Source organism: Pleurodeles waltl, chromosome 2_1, assembly GCF_031143425.1.
Source record: "Pleurodeles waltl isolate 20211129_DDA chromosome 2_1, aPleWal1.hap1.20221129, whole genome shotgun sequence".
Taxonomy (NCBI): domain Eukaryota; kingdom Metazoa; phylum Chordata; class Amphibia; order Caudata; family Salamandridae; genus Pleurodeles; species Pleurodeles waltl.
In genome coordinates this window covers 167679452-167704217 of record NC_090438.1, presented here as the reverse complement: position 1 = coordinate 167704217, position 24766 = coordinate 167679452, and the positions used below count along the sequence as shown (strand labels likewise).

The window sequence follows — 24766 nt, the reverse complement described above, 5'->3', positions numbered from 1 at the left end:
TAGTGACACTGATCAGCGTGTTTGTAGAGATAGGTTCTCATCCATCTCACTAGATTCCTGCTTGACTTCACAGTGTCCAACATCGGTGTATGGACATTGTATTAAAAAATAACACTATTGGCCTCATTATGAATTAGGCGGAGGGGACTACTCCGTCCCAAACGTGACGGATATCCCATCTGCCGCATTACAAGTTCCATTATATCATATGGAACTTGTAAAATGGCGGACGGGATATACGTTACTTTGGGACGAAGTAATTCTCTCCGTCAAACTTGTAATAATGCCCTATATTTCTAAAATCACCACTTGGAACTTATGTTTCCCTTTTGACAAGTCATTACGCAAGCCAAAGTGATCAGGAAACCTTCTAGGGTAATTTGCTTTTAACAGATACAATTACTCACCCAAGATGGAACAAAGACTGGTTGTAAAAGAAAATAATTTATTTTTGATTTTATAACTTTTTTATTGATGTTTTGGGTTTACAAAATAGTTGTTTGGCATGTAACAGTAGTCGAGGTCATTAAGACATGTCATATGAAAGTATATATCATACTTTGTCACAAAAGCAGCAAAATATCAAATCATTATTCAATTGGATAAAGGAATTTCAATTGCCCAACTATATGGTGGGACCTAAGTAAACAGAAGCAAAGAAAGTGAAAGGATAGAAAGCAAAGTGAGTAGGAAAAGAAAGATTTAGATGGGAGAGAAGGAGAGAGGTATGCAATTTTAATGGCAATGACCCAGTAGTTTTATCATCCGAAAACAGGTCCAGACAAGGTGGGTAAAGTAATCAAAATAAACAAATAGTGCAGCTTACATTTATGAGTGACTGGTGATACATTATTATTATTAGGGCTCCAAATTTTCTGGCATTCATTTTTTTAACACTTTCATATGAATGTATCCATATTTGTAGGCCATCTATTTGGCAGTTATCCATTTTTTGTGTTTTGTGAATGAATGAAGTAGTAAAATTGTGTATTCCTGCAATAATTTAACAGATAAACATGCACTTGTGCTTTGGTACCTATTGTGCTTTAGCAAATTAAGCAGCCAAATATAACATAACAATGCACCCACAGGTAACTTTTAGCATTATTTTGACATACACCATTATTTAAGGAGATTCCATCCTTTTTTTAAGTCCCCATGCCATCATCTGCTCAGCTGTTGGCCTGGAATTCATGAAAGACATCATGGACAATCACTTACTAGAAACCACATTTTCTGCATTTTTCACTTTTAAAGATAAATACAGACAGAAACACATTGTTTTCTGTCTATTCTCATTAGTAAAAAATCAGTAAAAACTGAAAACCGTGAGCCTTATTTTTTAACACTATGTCTCACACATTGAATGCCCAAATGATCTCCTTAACTTTTAAGATATTGAGCAAATTATGTCACGGTGTAGGTACTCCTCAGACTCGGTGTGATGCAAACAAGGTCCACCTCCTGACACCACCAAGTCACTGATAAAAAACCACAGTGCATTGGAGTAATCAAGCGAGGGAAGGAAGGGGAAGGATCAGCAGGGACGGGATAACTGTAAAGAAAAATACACAGTGTTAATTATCACATTGTCTGTCTATTCTCATAAGGTCTCACTAATACCAAAACGACCTGGCCTGCCCATAACTCATAAGGGCAGAACTAGTCCAAAGCCTGACTATGTTCCATCAGTATCACCAATGGATGCCCCAAGCCAACTACGGCCACTAATAATCGCCTAAGGGTCTCACCGCCCTTCCTCCTAAACAATACTACAGTACGTATAACGAAACAAACATGAGGAGAAAGAATAAGGTGAAGAAAATCTATTTTGTATTTCTTCCTATGATTCAGTTAACCCACTAAGCCTTTCGTTAATGTCACGTATATTTGAAGAAGTAACTCGTTCATATCTCAGTGAATGTTGACAAGAATTATTTGTCCCGGCTGTTTGGAATCCTGCAAACAGTAAATCTCATTCTGAATCGCCGCCAACAAAAAGCCAAAAGATTATGTCTCATAAGATCGCCGTTCCTTTATTATGGTACCTCAAAAAGTAAAGTGCTCCAATTTATGACAGTCACCCACAACCTGGCCGTAAGGAATGCAGAAATAAAGAAAGGCGATAGCCTCCGGCAAGTAGCAAGCTTGCCGCTTACCACCTTCGTAGTACTTGGAATTCGAAAGGAGGAGCAGCTCAGAACTCCTTCTGCCGGTAAAAAGTCAGTTTCCAGGAGGGGGCCCTGATGAATCTCATTCCTCTTTTCCGGCCGCCGATGAATTCCCCCCTGGGGAACGCCGTCCGCTCCTACTTCGTTGAGGCTCTGACCTGCCTCATTAGCACAAATAACACACACCCTTTCCAGGGTGCGCCGACTTTTACGCGATCTCTAACGCGCTGGGCTTCATGGGAGGTGTAGTCCTTAATGACTACAATCTCCCGATCGGCCCTGTAGGCGCCGGCTAGCACCTGACAGTACGCCCACCTCCAAAGCGCCTCCTAGGGCCAGGTTTAGTGGGATGACAAGCATGAAACCGTTGCATCGCCCTAGGGGCATGAACATTGCCTTCCGGCTCCCATGAATCCTCCTCGGCCTCATACCCTTTCCACGACACCAAGTACCATAACTTACCCCCCCGTAGTTTGGAATCCAACACTTTGCGCACCTCATACTCCAGCTGCCCGTCTCTAACCACCGGAGGCACCGCCCGCCGGGTCGCGGACAGAGCTGGCTTCAAAAGGCTGCAATGAAACACCGGATGGATTCTTAAGGAAGCAGGTAAGTTGAGACGGTAAGCCACAGGGTTTATCTTGCGTACCACCTCATAAGGACCAATGTAACGAGGATGAAAGATGCTACGCATCTTAAAACGTATATACTTGGTGGAAAGCCACACTCGGTCCCCTGGCTGATACACCGGCCCCTCACGCCGATGTACATCACCCCATTTCTTATACTGTTCCTTGGCTTTATCCAAATTAAGTCGTATTTTTTTTTGCATGGATTGTAGGTTCTTAACCATAGCATGGACAGTAGGTTGATCCGTGACATCCCGAGGTATGATTATGGGCAACATCTCCGCGTGGAACCCTGTGTTAGCACGAAAAGGAGACTCCCTTATCGAGCTATGCCAAGCATTGTTGTACGATAGTTCGGCCAGCCATAGCAATGACACCCACGATTCCTGCGCGTCTTTTGCATAGCACCTCAGATATTTCTTCAGGGTTTGGTTGAGACGCTCCGTCTGGCCATCGGTTTGTGGGTGAAAACTGGTGGATAGGGCGGATTCAATGCGCAGAACCTTGCACCACATGCGCCAAAACCTAGCAACGAACTGGGGGCCTCTGTCTGAAATAATGGTTCTTGGTAAACCATGTAACCGCACCACTTGAGACAGAATTAGATGGGCGGTCTGACTTGCTGTAGGTAGGTTTCTACAAGGGAGAAAGTGACCCATCTTGGTAAGACTATCGATTACCACCATGATAGCATTGTACCCCTGATCCATTGGCAATCCTACCACAAAATCCACGCTGATGGTTTGCCATGGTTTTTCCGGAGTGGGCAAAGGCATCAGCTTGCCCTGGCTCTTCGCGTTTTCTCCCTTGGATCGAGCACATATCTCACACCGAGCTACCCATGTCGCAACGTCCTTAGCCCAACCTTTCCACCTGAAATGTCGTTGAACTATTTGCGCAGTTTTGGTGTACCCCGGATGACCAGCTGTTACCGCATCATGACACCAATTGAAGGCTTGCATTCGAAGTTCAGGTGTTGGTAAATACAAACGATTACCTTGCAACGGTATTCCATGCTTAAGGGTACGGTCCTGACTTACTTCGGCCCACTCCTTCCACTGAGCAGCAGACTTATGCTTAGAGACCTTTTCTAGGAAGTGAGATATATGAAGGGCACAAAGCACTTTTTCCGGTTGGATGATTGCTTCATCAGGTCTTGAAGTGATGTTCCTCGCGTCCCTTTGTCTAGACAGTGAATCTGCCTTGCGATTGTCGACCCCAGGACGGAAGGTTACTACAAACTCATATTCTGAAAAGAACAGCATCCACCTCATTTGCCGCTGGGTAAGCTGTCTAGCCTCCTTCATATACTGCAGGTTTCGGTGATCAGTATATACCGTGACCGGGTGTTGGGCCCCCCAGAGATAGTGTCTCCATTCCTGAAATGCCTTCTTGATGGCTAGTAGTTCTTTTTCTGCCACCGTATAGTTGAGTTCCGCAGCAGATAGCTTCTTAGATAAAAACGCCACCGGATGAAGCTGTCCCGAGGTCTTGTTTCTTTGGGATAACACAGCCCCAATGGCTATATCCGAGGCATCTGCTTCGACTATAAAAGGTACTTCTGGCTGTGGATGCTGAAGTATAGGCGCTGAGCAGAAGGCCTGTTTTAAGAAGCAGAAGGCCTCCTCTGCCTCCTCTGACCAAACAAAAGACACTCCCTTTCTTAGCAACCTTGTTATAGGTGACACAATGTGGGAAAAATGACAGATGAATCTTCTATAGTAATTGGAAAACCCCAGGAAGCATTGCACGTCTCTCACACTAGTGGGCACTGGCCACTCTTGAACCGCCTGTATTTTTCTTGTCGACATGCAGAACCCTTCCGGGCTTAAATCCACCCCCAAGAACTCAACCTTCTGTACATGGAACTCGCATTTGCTCAGTTTGCAATAAAGATAGTGCTGTTGCAATGCCTGGAGTACTAGGGAAACATGTTCCATGTGCCGCTCTAAGGAGGTAGAATACACCAATATGTCATCTATATAAACGATCACAAAGTGGTCTACGTATTCTTTGAGAACATCGTTCAGAAAGTATTGGAAAGCCGCCGGGGCGTTACACAACCCGAACGGCATTACCAAGTATTCAAACAGGCCATAACGGGTCTTGAACGCCGTCTTCCATTCATCCCCTTCACGGATTCTGACCAGATGGTAAGCCCCCTTCAGATCCAACCTTGTATAGATAGTTGCCTCTTTCACCTGTTCCAATAACACAGGAATGAGGGGAAGAGGGTATCTATTCCTTATCGTGTTCTTGTTCAGCATTCGATAATCGATGCAGGTTCTCAACTCTTTATTCGCTTTAGCTATGAAAAAGAGTGGAGAAGCTGCCGGAGAACAAGATGGTCTAATGAACCCGATTTCCAGGAAACGGTCCAGATATCTTCGCAAATGTTTGGTTTCTGGGTCTGATAGAGCATATACCCTACAAGAAGGAAGGAGTGCTCCCGGAATCAGATCTATCTTGCAATCGTATATACGATGGGGTGGCAATGTCTCCGCCTGACCTTCGTCAAACAAATCCTTGAACTTGGCGTAAACAGAGGGCAATATCACCGCTTTCTCCACCACTGTGGCCAACTGTAACCCTTGAGCCAACGCTAACGCGGGGGGGTTATCATATAAGGAACCGACTTTCTCACTCCTCACGGACTGAAAACTAACCGTCTTGGTTTGCCAATCGATAACAGGATTGCTCTTTCTTAGCCAGGGCATTCCCAAAATTATTTCATACTGAGGAGCCTCTATTATATCTAGCCTGATTATTTCTCTGCGTGCCGGAGATACTCCACTGAAAACCAACCCCACATCCTCAGTTTGTTCAGTAAGGGGTCCAGACTTCAGTGGTGTACCGTCAACTGCCAACACAATTTCGGGGTTCTTTCTTGGAATTCTCAGAAGTCCCAGTCTCTTAACCACCCCTTCATCTATGAAATTTCCCGTGGCTCCTGAGTCTATCATTGCCCATACAGGATGGTTTCGATCTTGGGACACCAGCTCTACGGATAACAACAGGTGTGACGCCTTTTCTTCTGGTGGCAAGAGAGTTAAAGAAGTCAACCGGAACCCCGATAGGGGTTCTATAAAGGGCAAATCCTCTTTCTCTGATATCTTCCCTGACGTCACCGCGGCCTTTTGAGTGGGGGAGTAGGAGAACCTTTTTCTTGGTTTTTGGGGACATTCTCTCACATAATGACCCTTCCTGCCGCAATACATGCACAACCCCTGTACCCTCCTACTCTCTTTTTCGGCCTTTGACAGAGGTGCCCTAACGGCTCCCACTTCCATAGGTTCCCCGCATAAATCATGGGAATTAGGAACTGGTCGCCCCTCTCTTTCTGGAATGACCGGCCGCCTATCACCCGCTCTACGCTCTCCCCTTCTCTCTGCTAGCCGATGATTCAATCTCAAGGTAAGATTCACAAGTTCAGTACACGTGGAAGGCTGTGGATCTATTTGGGCTAGGATATCCTTCATGTCGTCTCTTAATCCTTGATAATAGAGAGACATTCTCTTCTCCTCTGGCCACTCTGATTCCGCTACCAGTCTATTGAAGGTGGTAAGATAAGTAACCAGGTCAGACCTCCCCTGTCTCAGTTCCAGCAATTCTCTATCAGCACTAAAGGTGGTTGTTCTGTGATCAAACACCTTCTCAAAGGCCGACCGAAAGGCATTCCAATCCGATAATAATGGGTCATCGTTTCTAACTAACGGCACTGCCCAGTTGGCTGCATCTCCCGAGAGATAAGAAATAGCGAACATTACCCTGGAAAGGTTAGAGGGAAAAGACGCCGGTCTACATGAGAATTGAAGAGACAACTGCGTTAAAAAAGCCTGAACTTTCCTGGGGTCCCCTGAAAACCGTTCCGGACTGGCCAAAGGGATTGGAGGGGAGACGTTCACGGTTATCTGCGGTGTAGATGCTGAGGCATCGAAGGGATTCCTAGTAAGCCTTTCTACCTTGTCCCTTAGTGCCGCTGCCTCCACCCTAGAATCTGCCAACTCTTGCTGCACTAACACTAACGCCTGTAATACATCATCCATAGATGCCATCTTTGCATTACACCGAGCAGGAGGAGTATTATTCGTGGGTGCGTTATTCTGTCACGGTGTAGGTACTCCTCAGACTCGGTGTGATGCAAACAAGGTCCACCTCCTGACACCACCAAGTCACTGATAAAAAACCACAGTGCATTGGAGTAATCAAGCGAGGGAAGGAAGGGGAAGGATCAGCAGGGACGGGATAACTGTAAAGAAAAATACACAGTGTTAATTATCACATTGTCTGTCTATTCTCATAAGGTCTCACTAAAACCAAAACGACCTGGCCTGCCCATAACTCATAAGGGCAGAACTAGTCCAAAGCCTGACTATGTTCCATCAGTATCACCAATGGATGCCCCAAGCCAACTACGGCCACTAATAATCGCCTAAGAGTCTCACCGCCCTTCCTCCTAAACAATACTACAGTACGTATAACGAAACAAACATGAGGAGAAAGAATAAGGTGAAGAAAATCTATTTTGTACTTCTTCCTATGATTCAGTTAACCCACTAAGCCTTTCGTTAATGTCACGTATATTTGAAGAAGTAACTCGTTCATATCTCAGTGAATGTTGACAAGAATTATTTGTCCCGGCTGTTTGGAATCCTGCAAACAGTAAATCTCATTCTGAATCGCCGCCAACAAAAAGCCAAAAGATTATGTCTCATAAGATCGCCGTTCCTTTATTATGGTACCTCAAAAAGTAAAGTGCTCCAATTTATGACAGTCACCCACAACCTGGCCGTAAGGAATGCAGAAATAAAGAAAGGCGATAGCCTCCGGCAAGTAGCAAGCTTGCCGCTTACCACCTTCGTAGTACTTGGAATTCGAAAGGAGGAGCAGCTCAGAACTCCTTCTGCCGGTAAAAAGTCAGTTTCCAGGAGGGGGCCCTGATGAATCTCATTCCTCTTTTCCGGCCGCCGATGAATTCCCCCCTGGGGAACGCCGTCCGCTCCTACTTCGTTGAGGCTCTGACCTGCCTCATTAGCACAAATAACGCACACCCTTTCCAGGGTGCGCCGACTTTTACGCGATCTCTACCGCGCTGGGCTTCATGGGAGGTGTAGTCCTTAATGACTACAATCTCCCGATCGGCCCTGTAGGTGCCGGCTAGCACCTGACAAATTAAGATAAATTATATTACTTAGAAGGAGGCTTCAAGAGCCTCATTATGGTTTTAAGTTTCTCACCCTATATATTACACACATCATTTTCCCAAAAATGAATGCCTCTATTCACACTAGAAATATATTGAGGTGGAAGTAAAAACATCAGACATAGTTATAGGGCCTCTGACTCCTCTGAGTGAGGCACCTCATGGGAAGCCCCTGCGAAATACTGAGCATCCAAGGTTGATGTGATGAGATTCCTTAAATATCTCTCCAGTTATTATTCTTGCTGCAAAGATTTATACCACGTAAGGATGTACATTTGGAATTTTGGAAGTAACTAGTTGAGTTTGCCTGTTTAGGCATGGGTCATTAGAGAATTCAAAAACAATTGAACTGACATCGGCAGGAGTGCATGTTAGGGCTTTTCTGAGGAGTCACTTGTAGAAGTGGCATCTGCTACTCCAATTTAGGTAAAAGTGTCTGACAATGTTGTTGTCTGAATAGCTACTGCTGTTGTCAGGCATGGCCAGTTCTTTTACATTTGAGATCCCTATGCTACATATACGTGTTGGTGTTAAGTAGATGGTCGTGATGCTGCTTCTAAGCAGCAATAATTATTTATTATATGCTCTATGTTTTGCTTAAAGCTGTGAACGTTATGCTTATCAGATATAATTGCTTAAAGAAATAATAACATTTTGAATTTTTTCTCATAAAAACATATTGGTCTTGTATTCTGAAAAGGAGACAACACCGGGTTGGAGCACTCTGGTTTATTACTTGTCCTTTCCCTGTCCCGGCGATAACTCCCCAACCGTCCTCTTACCCGTTCCACATTCCCTCCCGGAATTGGAACCCTCTGACGTTCTACTCACTACCCAATATATTCTCTTCAGGCAATTATTCATGTTACATTCTCTGAAATAAGACTAACCCCAATTGCACTCTTTCCCCCTCTCTTGCCTGGTGTGAAACAGTTAAAGAACAGGTAAAGGCCATCCGATCATGGGAAAACAGCTGTTGTCTTTACCCAGTCCTACATAGTTAGCAATCACCAACTATAGGTATTCTAGAATGTTCCTTTGTTTCATGATGTCTGCTTGAGTTTTAAAATATATTGTGACATAATTCCCCCAATTGCCCATTTTAAAGTGATTTGAATAAAGTTGTGCAGTGTAAATGATACAGGTGTAGAGTTCATACCTACCTATGTTTCCTGATTTCCTTAGTCACAAACCAAGCCAGGGGGGCAGGCACATATGGACGTTTTTAGCGTAGAAATGGTAAAGTATATTGTGGGGTTTGGTTTTCTGTAGAAGGGTTGTCATTGTAGTATTGCATGATAGTGATGGTGGTTATTGGAGTCTCTCCACACGTCATCTCACAAACGCTGGATTGCAAGCACCCCTTCTGCATTTCTGACAGCAATGTGGCATTGTATATACAAAACACATGTTGCAGGAATTACCGACTCCAGCTGTTTGAGAGACAAAGGCTCTGCAAGGATTAATAATCAGTGATTAAAGGAGAATTGCTCAGTTCTACTAGGAACAGTAGTTGTGCATCAATGATTGTCTCATTCTCTTATTTGGAAATGGGGCCCAGTGATTTTCTTCTTAGCTCAAAGGTCAGATTAGAGTAAGTCCCATGTATGGAAATTGTTGACATGTGTTTAAATTGGCTTATCAAGGTCTTAATTTCTCCTAATTTATTGATCTGTTAGGGAGGTTTGCATTGAGAATGGGATTGTTCTGTACTGGGTGAAGGGAAGACTCGGAAGAGGCAACTTGTGAAACCCTAATATTTTGATCGATTTCAGCAATATCTTTCTCTCCTTTATAGTTTAAATTTCCAGATATAAGAACTAAATCAATCCTCACAATTTAAATCAATTCATTTAAAGGCGGGTCAGATGGCTCATTGAATTAATGCATCCACTGCAAGAATTTGTATTTGACATTATGTTCACAAGTTTGAATCCTGGCCCGCCCAGTGAACCTTTCACCCTCCTAAGGTCGAGAATATGAGTACCACTGAATTGGGCAACAAAAAAAAATTACTGTTCGTTTACAAAATACCCCATGATGAGAAAGTTCACCTTACTAATGCATGTTCCGTTATTAAGAAAACTATTACAATATAGAGTGAGATAATTTCAGTTTTTGTGCCATTTAATGAGGTTTGATATGCATGAGATGGTTCTCATTGTATTTATTGAGAATGCCATAGCATTGGAAAATGTGAGCCATTGTTATGAAACAGCCTTTTCCTATTAATGATTATGACACAAAAGAAGTATGTATTGAAATGTACTATTTTGGTCCTGACAGCATCTGTTTCTCTGTCCAGTTAATTAAGAAGTCTTTGTGCGCAACACAATGTATACACGTCATGCATCAATGAGCAGCACTGTAGATGCGAACAATGCAAAGACATTTAGAGTCACTGGATGGAAGGAAGAGTAGAAACTGCAGCTACACTTGGTGAAAAGCCAAAATAGCAGGTTTATAGAGCTAGCACATTCTTTCTCTCTCAGTTAGGATTAGGGTGAGAATGTCACCACTTTTCTAACGTTCAGAAAACTGTTAACAAACTAATTCTTTCAGAAATACATGAAACACCTGAATTACTGATCATGAACAAATTACCTTCTCTCACATTACCTAACCTCTCCTCGCAATACTTCTGTTTTTAAGTAATTCCTAATATAAATGTTGACTTTATTTCCACAGGCACCTTCATAGTATTGTATATAGCTATAACTTTCCAAATCACTTGTTGTCAATTTCAGGTAATGTAAAAGCTCAAGAAAATGTCTTTGTTTGGTTCGGTGTAAATTTGTTAAGAAGTCAAGAAATTGGCATTAAAATAATATATCAAATAAAGGTAGCTAGGCAATTACTTCACAAACTACACTCAGGGCTGAACTCAAAGACAGTGTGCAGACTCAAATTTGAAAAAAATATATAATTTGCAGTGGAAGAAGGAGCTTTTCTTTCTGCCATCCTTTTTAGGATTTGTTGAATCAACACAGAGAACACAGACCCCAAGGCCCTGATTTGGTTATTGCAAAATAAAATCATTAAATGACAAAGAGCACAGCCCCTGTGGCTTGAAAAAAAAATAGGAAGGCCTAGTAAAGAGGCAGGGTGAGCACATCCTGAGCCCCTGGCCTAAGTGAGGGAAACCCCAAGGGGGACTCTCCCAAGTTAAGAATTCCGATTTCTGAGCCTGTAAAGTTCCCAGGAATGTCCAACTATTGGATGTGGTATATGGTAAAAAACAGAAATTCACAGTTGAGGCATGGCATTTAGTCATAACACCTTAGCATATGTTGTACTTTATCTGGCAAGTGTCATTATAAAGAAACAGAGGCAATAAAAAATAGGGGACACTATTGCATGGAAAGCTCTATAATCAGCCCCCTTTTGAAAATGTTTTGTTGCCGCTCCCACTTTGAAATATGTCTAAACTTTTTAATTTGATGCAATGAAGAATGTACATATATTTAAGGGCCAGATGTAGGAAGTCTTTTGCGCCTCGCAAACGGCAAAAAACGCAGTTTGCGAGGCGCAAAAGGCTGAACGCGATACAGAATCACATTTTGCGAGTCGGTACCGACTCGCAAAATGTGATTCCGACTCACAAATAGGAAGGGGTGTTCCCTTCCTATTTGCGACCGCATCGCGATGTAGAGTTGCTTTGTGACCGCGAAAGCGGTCGCAAACCAACTCGCAGTTACCATCCACTTGAAGTGGATGGTAACTCATTCGCAAAAGGGAAGGGGTCCCATGGGAACCCTTCCCCTTTGTGAATGCCCACAAAAATATTTTTTCAGAGCAGGCAGTGGTCCTATGGAAAGAGAAAAAAAAACTGCTTTATTAAAAAAGCAGTCACGGACATGGTGGTCTGCTGTCTCCAGCAGGCCACCATCCCCGTGAGTACCTAGACTCGCTATGGGGTCGCAAACTCCAACCCACCTCATGAATGTTCATGAGGTGGGTCTTTGCGACCCCATAGCAAGTCGCAGAAGGTGTCTGAGACACCTTTCTGCATCTCGGATTGCGAGTTGCAATTTGCGAGTCGCTATGACTCGCAAATTGCAAGTCGCAATCGGATACCTACCTACATCTGGCCCTAAATTATCATTCAATCTACCTATTTTAAAAATAGAAAATATGTGATAATAGAATAGGACTTCCATGATCCCACTTTTTATACAGTTCTATGTTTCAAGCTATTTCAAATTGGTTGAAGTAATGTCTCCATTATCACATAAATGCATTATGTAGATGCATATGCATTATTTCTGCCTGTTAATTGCAGCTTTTCTTTCTCATTTGAATTTAGGGATTCACAGGAATCACGCTGGATAAAGTGATGCATGGAGGAGCCAATGTCACCGGATTCCAGATTGTTAACAATGAAAATCCGCTTGTCCAGCAGTTTTTGCAAAGATGGATCAGACTGGATGAACGGGAATTTCCAGAAGCCAGAAACGCTCCATTAAAGGTAGCTTTTTCCCACTGTGATTGATAAGGAATTAATGATAACCTAGGAAAAGCGAGCAACCACTATCATCTCAAAAGAGAACTACAGATTCTCTAAATGGAAAATATATAATAAAAGACATAGATGCAGAAAAAATATACTACGTTTTTGTCATTGAGTGGGCTGGCCAGTAAAATTATCTAATCGGCCAGATGCATCAAACCATCCTTTTTTGATTCGTGAATGCATTATCTGCTTTATTATCTTAATCAAGGATAAGAATATGAATAAAACTAAGCTGTACAGGACTTCTCGCATGCTTCAGAAGCTCCCGCCCCAATGGTCCATGTCAACATATAGCTGGCTCCCAGTGCCACATGTAGAGGTGAATTTCATATATATTTATTAAAAGATTTTATCTCATATGCACAGTTACCGTTTTATGATATTACCCCATATGTGTAGGTATCAGATTTAAAGTTACTAAACAATAGTTTGAAATATTATTCCCCACATATCACCAACAAAAACAAAGGGTGAACACTTTCAACCTTAAATGTACCAAATGAAAGGTCTCAAATCAAATACATTAATACACCCCAAACACTGCTCATATTATGGTATTAACTTGTTACAAGTAGCAAAAAGCACTACAAATGCTGACGTACATTCCTGTATTTTTGATTTGGAAGATGGTAATTTGAGATCTGTTTTGCCACTTCAGGAAATAAACGTGTATTTCAAAGTAGGGCGCTCGGTTTCTATACAAAAGTGACTTATTTGGTAAACCTTTCAATTTCTAAAGTAAATTTACATTTTAGCAAGTTGTATTAATTCTTGAATTGTCAATTGGACAATATATGTATCTCAAAGTGTACCTTTCAATGAAATTCATAATGTATTCCTTCATTTGGAGTATAACGTTTGTTTTTTTCACAATAAAAAACACACCTAGAGTCCATATGGTAATGTATTTAATCTACTTATGTTACACCTTTGCTAAGGTGTGCCGTCCATAATTAGAACAGGAGTGTCAAAATAGTCATTGCATACCTTGGCCAGCCATATGTTTGCTGAGTTATTTTCCTTTGGGTATCCTTTGACCTTAAAGGGATGAGCTGGGAGGGGCATAGAGATAATTGGAAGGAAGGTGAGCATTATGTACAACCGTCCTGTGGAACCAGCTAGTAAAGGGGTGCGGTCACTTTGGTTTCTTCAGGCATAGCAGGTGGAGACATTAGACCTGTAGCGGGAGCTTTTGCCATGCTTTTGCTTCCCAATCACATAAGGACACCGAACACGAGGAATTGGCAGGCTGCGCATCGACCTTGCATAGGTGTGTAACATTGACTGTGCCTTTGGCTACAGTGTTTAGTTCAGTTGTTGCGCCTTTAAGGTCACAGTCTATCCTCCTGGAACAGGCCTTTATGTTTGTAATTTTATAAAGTGTGAACTCGACCAGAAGACATTGAAGCACTTTATGTGAGCACCACTTACATTTCACACTCAAAGACACATTCAGTTTTTAGGTACTTCAAGATTAATTGATTTGTCCAGAATCAGAAGATGATGACCTAATGCCGAGACTCAAACATGGTTCCATAGTTCCAAAGTGATCAGGCCTAGCCCTAATGCCACACCTGCTCTCCTTTATGAAGGGAAGATGACCTCCTCCTCCAGTCCAAGTTATGTGATTCTAAATCAAACACACTTTACAATGGCCTTGCCAATGAGGGTAGGAAAGCAGTAGCAGCCGATATCAGGGAAGGGTGGTGGGGCGGGAGGTGCAGGTTGGGGGGAGTTTGAGGAGTGGAAACCTGACTCCCAAGGGATCGCTGTTCTTCTGCTCCTCTGGCTCCATGTCAGGCCCTGCAGCCAGTCCTGATGCTGGTAGCATGAGAGCAGCATCAGGATTGGCCTGACTGCCCTCGATGTGCGCTGCCAGGCAGACTGGGAGCCTGTGCCTGCTGTCTCCAGTCCAGCAACATAGCTCAGGATGGAGAGGGCTCAGTGCGCATGTGTGTTTGGCCGTCCTGAGACGGCCGGCCAAACACACATGCGCACTGAGGGGAGTGCACACCACTCCCCCTCCATGACTGTCATCAGGATGATGACTGTTGGAAATGGGGTCTCTAGTTGTCAGTCAGTGTACGAAGCTGGCCTGGTGTGTGGTATGTACCTATGGTATTATACCTTATACCAGGTCCAGGTATCCCCTATTAGTGAGGTGTAGTCAGTGGCTTGGAAGCAAGGCTTATGCAATACCACTGTAGTCACACAGCACTTATACACATGAAAGAACCACATATTGTTACAAAAATAAAGACAATTTATTTTAGTGGCACAAGTACTAAATTACTATATGGGCAATATTCCAACTGGAGATAAGTAAAACACACAATTTAGGTACAGTAGCAGTCAGGAATTAGCATAGAATGGAATAGAAAACAGTGAAAGCAAGTTACTGAAGGCCCATGGGGGACCAAATCATAAACCAAGAAAGTGGAATGCGAAAGTCAGGCTCCCACACAAGGAAGTAAAATCGGTAGAGTGGAGCTGGAGGAACTAAGAAACCCACAAGGTAAGTACCAAAGTGACCCCCAGCGACCAGAAGAAGAAAGGTAAGTGCTTGTCTCTCCCCAAACCCACCAAAAGGTCTTCAGAGAAGGATATTGCCAGACCCAGACATGACTGCAGGAAACCAAAGGAGGATCCTGGAAGAGGAAGACCTGTAAAGGAAGGGGACGAAGTACAGTTGACATTGGAGTGTTCGATGGTGGCAGGAGCCACTACCCACCCATCTGTGGATGCAGGATCTGGTCGACGGTGAGACAAAGATGGTCAGCAATGCAGCCCTGGAGCAGCTGAAGAGCTCCTGAGTGATGCAGTCGATGCCCCATGCTGGACAAAGAATTGCACTCAGTCTGTGGTGTGGAAATACCACCAAAAAGCCTTGGCAGAGGCAAATGTCACTAATAAAGAAAAGCAGAGCAGCCGGGGACCAGCAAGGTCCAGGGGGACTCACCCCATGGAAGGGAGTCCCAGGTGATCCTCAGCAACCAGGAGAGTCATAAAAATAGGAGACAGCCCTCACAGAGGACCCACAGGCAACAAGCACAGGAGTCGGGTGAGGCCCATGCAGCACACCTTGCAAAGAGTCCCGCATTGCAGGAGGAGCACACAGAGGGCTGTGCATCACATGGAAGAGTGCTGGGGGCTGGTGCTATGTGGAGCCTGAAAATTCTTTGGAGATGACAACAAGCCTTCGTAGCTGCAGGAGTCATGGTGCAAGGGGTCACTGTCCTGTGTGGAGAAGCAAGGACTTACCATCTCCAAAGTTGGACAGCTGGCAGAGAGGACCAAGGGGGCTACTCCAGACCACCATCTGTGATGCAGGATGCATGCAGCTCAGGAAGTAAGGAGATCCACACCACCAGTCGTCCTTGCAGTTGGTGCCTGGAGATGCAGGTTAGTGACTCCTTCACTCCAAGGGAGACTCCTTCCTGATTCTTGGTGCAGACTGAAGACTTGCCACCTTCAGAGGATCCACAGCCAGGAAAATGTTGCAGTTGATGGAAGGAGCCGGAGAAACAATGTTGCAGAGCAGAGTCATTGCTATAGCTGCAGACTGTAGGTTCCTGTGGAGTCCAGTTGCAGTTCCAGTGGCCAAAAGTCGAAGTAAACATTGAAGAGGAGTCTTGCTGGAGTCTTGCACATCGAATCTGAGGACCCACCCAAGCGGGAGACCCTAAATAGCCCTGGAAGGGGGATTGGTCACCCAGCAGGGTGATCACCTATCAGGAGGGGCTGTGACATCACCTGCCTGACCTGGACACTCAGATACTCCCAGAGGCCTCTTCCCACCTTGGATTTAAGATGGCAGAATCAAGTGGCCACCTGGAGGACCTCTGGGCACAACCCTGGGGGGGTGATGGACAGGGAAGCAGTTACTCCCCTTTCCATTGTCCAGTTTCTGCTGGAACAGGGACTGGAGGTTCCTGAACTGGTACAGACTGGTTTATGCAAGGAAGGCACCATAAGTGCCCTTCAAAGCATACCAGTGGCTTGGGGAGGCTACCCCTCCCAAGCCATGTAACACCTATTTCCAAAGGGAGAGGGTGCTACCCCCTCTCCCAAAGGAAATCATCTGTTCTGCCTTCCTGGGCTTCATCTGGTCAAGCAGCAGAAGGCAGAAACCAATCTGAGGGGTGGCAGCAGCATGGACTACCCGGAAATCCCCAGAAAGCTGGTAGAAGCAATGCTGGGGGTCCTCTAAGGAACCCCACAGAATGCAGGAAATCATACAACCAATACTGGCAACAGTATTTGGGTATGTTTCCAACATGTTTGATACCAAACATGCTCAGGTTTGCAGTTACCATTATTTAGCTGGACATGGGTAGTGACCTATGTCCAGTTCACACGTAAAATGGTGTCCCCACATTCACAAACTTGAGGAAATTTGAGCTGGAGTTCCTGGGGTCACCTCTGTTCATGCAGGGGTGCCCTCACACACAGGTACTTGCACCCTACTCGCTGGGCTAAAAGGGCCTACCATAGGAGTGACTTACATTGACCTGGTGCTTTGACCTGAAATGAGAGGGTGCATGCACCTTTTCAGGCAGGCTGCAATGGCAGGCCTGCAGACACATTTTACAAGGGCTCCCATGGGTGGCATAATATATGCTACAGCCCATGGGGAACCCCTGGTGCCCCAATGATCTGGGTAACTGGGTACCATATACTAGGGACTTATAAGGGGGCACCAGGATGCCAAATGTGAGGTGAGTGTGGTCCAAGCAAACAAATTTAAAGGGAGAGAGCACAGTCACTGGGGTCCTGGTTAGCAGGATCCCAATGCACACAGTCAAAACATACTGACAACAGGCAAAATGTGGGGGTAACCATGCTAGAAATAGGGTACTTTCCTACAGTCAGTTTACACCCTGTCCAAATAGGGACCCTCACTCTAGTCAGGGTAAGGGGGATACCCAGTTCAGATAACCCCTGCTCATCTCCTTGGTAGCTTGGCACAAGCAGTCAGGCTTATCACAGAAGCAATGTGTAAAGCATTTGCACATAACACGCAATAATACCGTGAAAATACTACAAAAGGACACCACATCAGTTTTAGAAAAATAGCCAATATTTATCAGTGTAAAACAAGACCAAAACAAGAGAAATCCAACATACAGTAATAAAGATATGAATTTTGCAAGAATGAACATAAAAAGACAGTTCCTTGAAGTCGATACCTTTGTCTGGTGCTATCACGGTGTTGTGAACAACAAATCCAACAGTTCAGGCCGACCGCAGGGTCGCGGGCTACCTACGGTGATGGGAAGACCCACAAACAGTACCTTGGAAATGTAAATCGTCGTGATCCTCGCGATGAGATCCAGAGTGTGGCGTCGCTGGCGTCGGCAGGCATTGGCGGTCGGTGGTTCCAGAGGTCGTTTCAGGGGTTGTCAAGCCCTTGAAGTCACACACGTTGCAGACCGAAGAGCTGATGACGAATTCAGGAGAGCTGCGATTGATTTTGTCGTGGCTGCGGTGCGAAGTAGGACAATGTGACGTGCAGTGCCCACAGATCACGGTGCAGGCAGGGGCTCGGTGATGACGTCCTGCATTATCGGTGAGACCAGGGCTACGGTGTGAAGCGGGGCATTGCGATGTGCGGTGTTTCCAGGTCGAGGTGCAGGCAGCAGTGTCATCGTTGATGAAGCGCTATCTTTGGTAGGCCCAAGGCAGACGTACGACGTGGGGAGGGTTCCGTACGGTGCAAACGGGTCATGGTGCAGACAGGGGCTTCTGTTGACGATGCTAGAGTCGATGGTGCTGGCATCGGTGGAACAGGGCTGTGATACGAAATGGGACGGTGCATTGTGTATGTCACGAGCGGTGTCTTCAGGCCACGGTGCAGGTGTTGTCGTCAGCATCAGCGTAGAACAGCGGCGTCTGGGATACCAAGGATGCGTGTGAACAAGGCAAGGCGGAGTGAGGAGCCCACAGGTCACAGTGCAAGCAGCGGCTCAGTGACAGCATCTGGTGGCGGCCTCAGTGAGACCAGGGTTGCGGTGCGAAGCCAGACATGGCTCCTTGTGCGTGGTCAGGTCACCGTGTAGGCAGCGGCATCGTTGACGGCATCATGGTGGTTTTCCTTCTGTTGTAGCACAAAACACACAGTTCCCAGTGCTGTAGGCAAATGAACCTGAAGTCTTTAATACCCTGAGACTTTCAACAGGAGGCAAGCTCTACTTCAAGCCCTTGGAGAAATTTCACGAGCAGGATAAGCAACAAAGTCCAGTCTTTGTCCTCTTTAAGGCAGAAGGAGCAACTGCACGCCAGCCCGGCAAAGCACACACAGCAAAGGGGCAGTATTCCTCCTCCAGCTCTTCAGCTCTTCTCCTTGGCAGAGATTCCTCTTGATCTAGAACTATTCTAAAAGTCTGGGGTTTTGGGTTCACTACTTATACTCATTTCTGCCTTTAAAGTAGGCAAACTTCAAAGGAAAGTCTCTGTGGTTCACAAGATCCTGCCTTGCACAGGTCTGGTCTCCAGGGGGTTGTAGAATGCATTGTGTGAGGAAAGACATAACCCTTCAGGTGCAGGTGTCAGCTCCTCCCTCCCCACTCTAGCCCAGGAAGACTCATCAGGATATGCAGGACACATATCAGCTCCCTTTGTGTCACTGTCTAGAGGGAATTCACAAACAACCCAACTGTCAGTCTGACCCAGATGTGGATTCCACCGGCAGGCAGAGGCACAGAATGGTTAAGCAAGAAAATTCCCACTTTCTAAAAGTGGCATTTTCAGACAGACAATCTAAAAACCAACTCTACCAAAAGAAGTATTTTTAAATTGTGAGTTCAGCGACCCCAAACTCTAGACCTCTATCTGCTCCCAATGGGAAACTGCACTTTAAAGATATTTAAAGTCAGTTCCTGTCTTAACCTATGGGGGAATGCAATAGTGAAAAATAAATTTGGCACTATTTTTTCTGTCACAACATGTAAAACACACCAGTACATGTTCTACCTTTTAAATACACTGCACCCTGCCCATGGGGCTGCCTAGAGCCTAACTTAGGGGTGCCTTACATGTACAAAAAGGAAAGGGTTGGGCCTGGCAAGTGGGTGCACTTGCCAGGTTGACATGCAGTTTTAAACTGCACACACAGACACTGCAGTGGCAGTTCTGAAACATGTTTACAGGGCTACTCATGTGGGTGGCACAATCAGTGCTGTAGGGCCATTAGTAACATATGATTTGCAGGCCCTGGGCACACATAGTGCACTTTACTGGGACTTACTGGTAAATCAAATATGCGAATCATGGAAAACCAATCAGAATCACAATTTACACAGAGAGCATGTGCACTTTATCACTGGTTAGCAGTGGTAAAGTGACCAGAGTCCTAAAGCCAACAAAAACAGGTCAGAAAAAATAGAAGGAGGGAAAAAAATTGGGGATTACCCTGCAAAGGCCAGGTCAAACAATGACCCCGCCTCCAAGGCTCAGCCAAGAACAAAAAATGATTATAAACCTGGTTTATTATAAATCATTTTTTCAAGTTTTGCTTCTGCTGGCGGGGGGTGATGTTCTTCCACATTAACGGAGGAGCAGCCCCTGTAGGAACGGGGAGCAGTGCAGAGTGACATGAATTCAGCAGAAGGAATCTGCGGCAACTACTATCCTTATGGAACACTTACTAAGTGTAACGATTATATACATGTGGAGGAACCCAAACTGGGGTACACCCCCGCATATGTGTTAAAGCACTACTTACAGTCCAGTGAACTTGGATCACCCAACCATAATAAAATTGCATAGGGAAAGCCAGTAAGCAGTCACTCCATTAGGGTATAGACAAAATGACCTGTACCCAAGCCTGCAGAACAGCTTTGATGAGCAATTAGCCATGACCTGGTCTGGTCATGGAGATGGTAGTCACCCATGATGAAAGGAGTAACGTTTCAGTGTAACTCTGTTTCCCAACAGATTTAGTAAATCATCACTAAAATGTTGAGGATTCTTATCCAAGCCCAGGTAGAAAATCTGCCAGGGAATTCAGGACATGCGTCTCCTGCACAGGAAAAGATTCTGGGTCTGACAGAATGGAAAAATAAAGAGCAAGGTGGAACATGGCTACTCAATCCTGATCATGTGATGTTATTTGTGTAAGCTTTTATTGGGAGCCTTTATTGGGTGGAAGGTGGGCCATGATGATGTGGAGTAGGTAGTTAAATCTGATGCTTATTATGTTAAGTGGACCTCCTTTTCCTTTGTGTTCTCTTCCTGCGGTATTGCATGAGTATGTGATTCAGGAAGAGCTGCAGTGCTATAACCTTAAAGTGTTTTGACAATTTGTCTATATAGGCATAGTTTAGGGTATGCAACTTTGTCTGGCCTTTGAGGGCAGTGGAGGTGAGGCTGATATATCTGATGTGTTTTAGTAGTTAAGAGGAGTGCCCTCGGATACAAACTCTTATTGTAATAAAGTTCCATCTTTTGACTTTCTGTGTTAGCATTTCTAAGCATGATGTTGTATATTGTGAGGCATCGCATTGCGGGTGTTTGTTTTCTGGTGGGTGGGTGTGTAAAATATAAAGTTTGGGTGTTTTAGATTTTGCAGATATGTGTACGGATGGGTCATTATGAGATGTAGGGCCAGATTTATACTTTTTTGCCGCAAACCTGCGCTAGCGCAGGTTTGCGGCAGAAAGTATAGCTAGACGCCGGCTGGGTACCATATTTAAGGAATGGTGTTAGCCCGCAGTAAGGCCCTTGTTTGCGTCCTTTGAAAGGACGCAAACAGGGCCTGGGAGGCTTAGGGGGAAACGGGGCTTGTGCGCCAAATTATGGCTCTACACTCTTTAGAGGCAAAAAAATTGCAATTTTCTGGCGCACAAGCCCCATGCACATGGCTCCTGTATTTGTAAAGACAGGAGCCATGCCCACAGCCCCAGTGGCAATGCCCAGGGGATGGATGTCCCCTGGGCATGGCCATTGTGGCCAGCGCCATGCAGGGGGCCCCAAGTCCTGGGGGCCCGAAGTCAGAGCTGTGGGTGACCTCCTGGTGTGGGTAGGGGTGGGTGGGGGTGTCCCTGGGTACAGGAAAGGGTACCTGTGGGCAATTTCCATGGTCTACGACCATAGAAATCTGTCTACAGGTCCCCTTACGCCTGCCAAGACCCCGGTGTTAAATAATGACGCTAAGCGGGCTTAGTGCCGTTATTTAAGACACTCCTCCTCCCTTGTGTGATTTTTGCACAGGAGGAAAAATAAGGCGCTAGGGCCTTAGAGGCATTTTTTGAGTGGCAATGCCTACCTTGCATCTCATTTACGCAAGGTAGGTTCCCGCAGGCAAAAAAATTTGTTAACTCCAATATTTTGAGGCTAGACATGTCTAGCGCCAAAATATAAATATGGAGTTAAGTTTGCGGCGGATTTGCGTTAAAAAAAATGAAGCAAATCCTGCGCAAACATAGTATAAATATGGGCCTTAATGAGTTAGGACGTTTGAGTCACATTTTTGATGTCTTCATTGAGTGTACGTTTTTCGGTTGGTCTCCTCTATGTTTTGTCGAAGTATTTAGCCGGCAGCTCTTGGTTTGTTTGCTGAATGCCTGCAGTTTTTTGGTTTTTTTTCAAAGACAACAATTCATTTTTTGGTTGACTGTGTCTGACTTGCTCACGTCACGTTGCTTATGTTTGATGCTTTTAACTTTGCGAGATACGGTCCCATGAATTTGCGTGACATTTTTCTAATGAAATGCGTTTATTTTTGTTCCATGTGGTGTTAAAACCATCTATTATTTTAGCTGTCACGGTGGGTCAGTGAGTAATTCACTCATCATTGACATTACTATGGAATGCAGTTTCCATCCTGTCAAGTCACTCTTTCATTCTCCTGACATCGCTGAATTGAGTACTCTTTAACTATGTAAGTAACACCTGCCATTTATTGCTCCTAGAATCTAAAGCAGTGTAATGTGAGGCACCACATGAAAATAAGTTAATTCTATGATTTTATTTTTGACATGGTGTTTTGTTTTTATGGCTTTGAATGTTACTTTGGGCCATTTCAAAACAACAGCCTTCATTCTTTTTCCATGTTTTGACATCACGTGACCGATGCACATATTTGTAATGCACTGCAAGACATAAGTATGCCTTTGGCACATGATGAATAATTTTAATAAACATCAACCCCAGCAGCCACCTTTTTGTTTCCTAGAAAATAAAGAAAAATACACTCACTATTTCCCGCCCTGTGCATGCACGGAGACTACTGGGTCCCAAAGCACATTGACCTTTGAAGGAAATATGTTTCTCATTTCTGCCTTGCGAGGCATTGCAAATGGTCATTTCCAGGCCTTGACTGGTGGCGATCACAGCGCGCGGCGCGGCACCTCCCTGCAGGCACGCGTATAGATGGCCGACAGCTGAGCGCTCGCCGCTCATCAGCATTATGCCAGATGAGAGGGATTCCTCGTCTAGGCGCTCTGGTTTATTCTTTACGATCATCATTAAAAAGCGGTATTGGTACGGCGCCCTCCTTGCAGGCTAACTTTGTAGAAACATTTAGCAAAACAAGGACATATATATATATATACAAAAACAGAAATAAGAGGTTGCTTTTTTTTCTGGGAAGGCATATACCATTTTTTGTACAACATATATATTTTACACAGAGCACAGTGGTTTGAAAATGTAATACCATAATATTCCAGAACAGCTCAGGGTTTTACAGTAGCCATTTCAGCTGTATAAGACATTTCTATATAGTGCGCATGTGTGCATTTAATGCACAAGAACATTCTTAAAGTCCACAAGTGCCTACAAGTATTATATATTGGAGCACAATGTGTCTACTGATGTCAGAATTTTTAAACATATACTACCCTATTGGCCAATTTAAAGAGCCCTTCGTCGGCATAGAGCATTATTCAATCTACAAACCGACTATAGCTAATTTATTTGTGGGCGTGCTATTTAATTCTGTTATGAGTAATTTGAACAGAACGATTTTTCTAAACGATAATTTTCTGATAACTGTCGCTGTGCTGCCTGTATGCCCTCGAATAATAATAATAAGTCTTATTTTCATCTAGCATTGCTTTCCTTAGCTTTAGCTGTTCTTTCCTACAATTATCTCAATCTAAGGCAGCAGTTCTTGACCTTTCCGCAAACACTGGGTGGTCTGTGGCACCTAACCAGAGGGCCTGCAGACTCATTTAACTTACAATCATTATACATAAGCATTTTGAATTAAATAGCTGTATTAATGTGGTTCCTCCTTTGATAATAATAGTTTAATCAAGGGACGTTAAAAAATGTGTTGACATTTACTGTATTGTCTCCCCAATGTATTTGATAATAAAATTAATAAAGGTATGTGAAAAATAATAATCCTAAACATGTTTAAACACATATTTAGTCAAACGCTGATAGGTAGTTCAGAAGAGGGCAGGTGTGAACACAGTGCATCTTCACACTTGGAGAGTGTTCTAACCAGTCATGCACAGTATGAGTGACTTAAAGGTTCTTCTGTGGTCCTCATTTTCCAATTAACTCCTTTACATGGGCGGGCACTTACAGACTCTAATCACCTACTCTCCTTGTATTGGAAAGGGAGCATGCACTTTTTAGCAGGGCTGGAATACACCCCCAGCAGAATACTGCTTTCTAGTAGGCAGCATATATCCTGCTATAATCAGCCCCTGGTCATCTAACTTTTATGCAATCACTGTCTTTCTCACATTTTTGCTCAGAAAACCTGCAGTCTTCATGATGTACATATTAAACTTAATTGCTGCTGTATCTGCTCTGTGCCTGTCAAGACCAATGCCAATGCAGTTTCTACTTCTGTCCCATCACTTCTGCTGAGATCTCGAATTTCACATGATTATTTATTGATTTGTGAATATGACCTGGGTTGTGTACTGACGTTTAGTCACTCTCATATTTAAACATGCCTTTGCAGAGGAAAGTAGATGTGCTGGGTTCATGTAGTGTGTACTTGGTTGTGTATTTTTGTGTATTGTTCATGTACAAGTAGTGGTCTAGCTTGAGGGGTGTGGGGAAGCACCAAGGAGGGTTCCTGAGTGAGTGTGGAGTGGCCCTTCCATGTTCTTTGCAAGGGTCCCTCTCAAGTTTTGTTGTGCCACTGGCTTGTGGGGGTCCCTATCTTGCATACGTGATTCAACAGGGCATGCAGAAGAACCATTGATCTAAAGAATTGCCCAACTTTTCCACTTTGCCTCCATTTATCTACATTTCCACATTAAACTGTGAATTTTCACCCATTTAG

The 24766-nt window shown here is 44.3% G+C and overlaps 1 protein-coding gene across 5 annotated transcripts in view; it reads left to right on the top strand.

The window, feature by feature from the left end:
* The window catches only part of GRIA3 (glutamate ionotropic receptor AMPA type subunit 3), a 1035516-nt gene that overhangs the window by 644187 nt on the left and 366563 nt on the right, over positions 1 to 24766 (top strand). For all 5 annotated transcript variants that reach the window (XR_011199206.1, XM_069211976.1, XM_069211966.1 and 2 more), the window contains exon 6: positions 12310 to 12471. Coding sequence is in view for 4 of the 5 variants with exons in the window: in XM_069211976.1 (XP_069068077.1) it covers positions 12310 to 12471 (162 nt within the window). In the remaining variant the exon portion in view is untranslated. The remainder of the gene's footprint in view (positions 1 to 12309; positions 12472 to 24766) is intronic.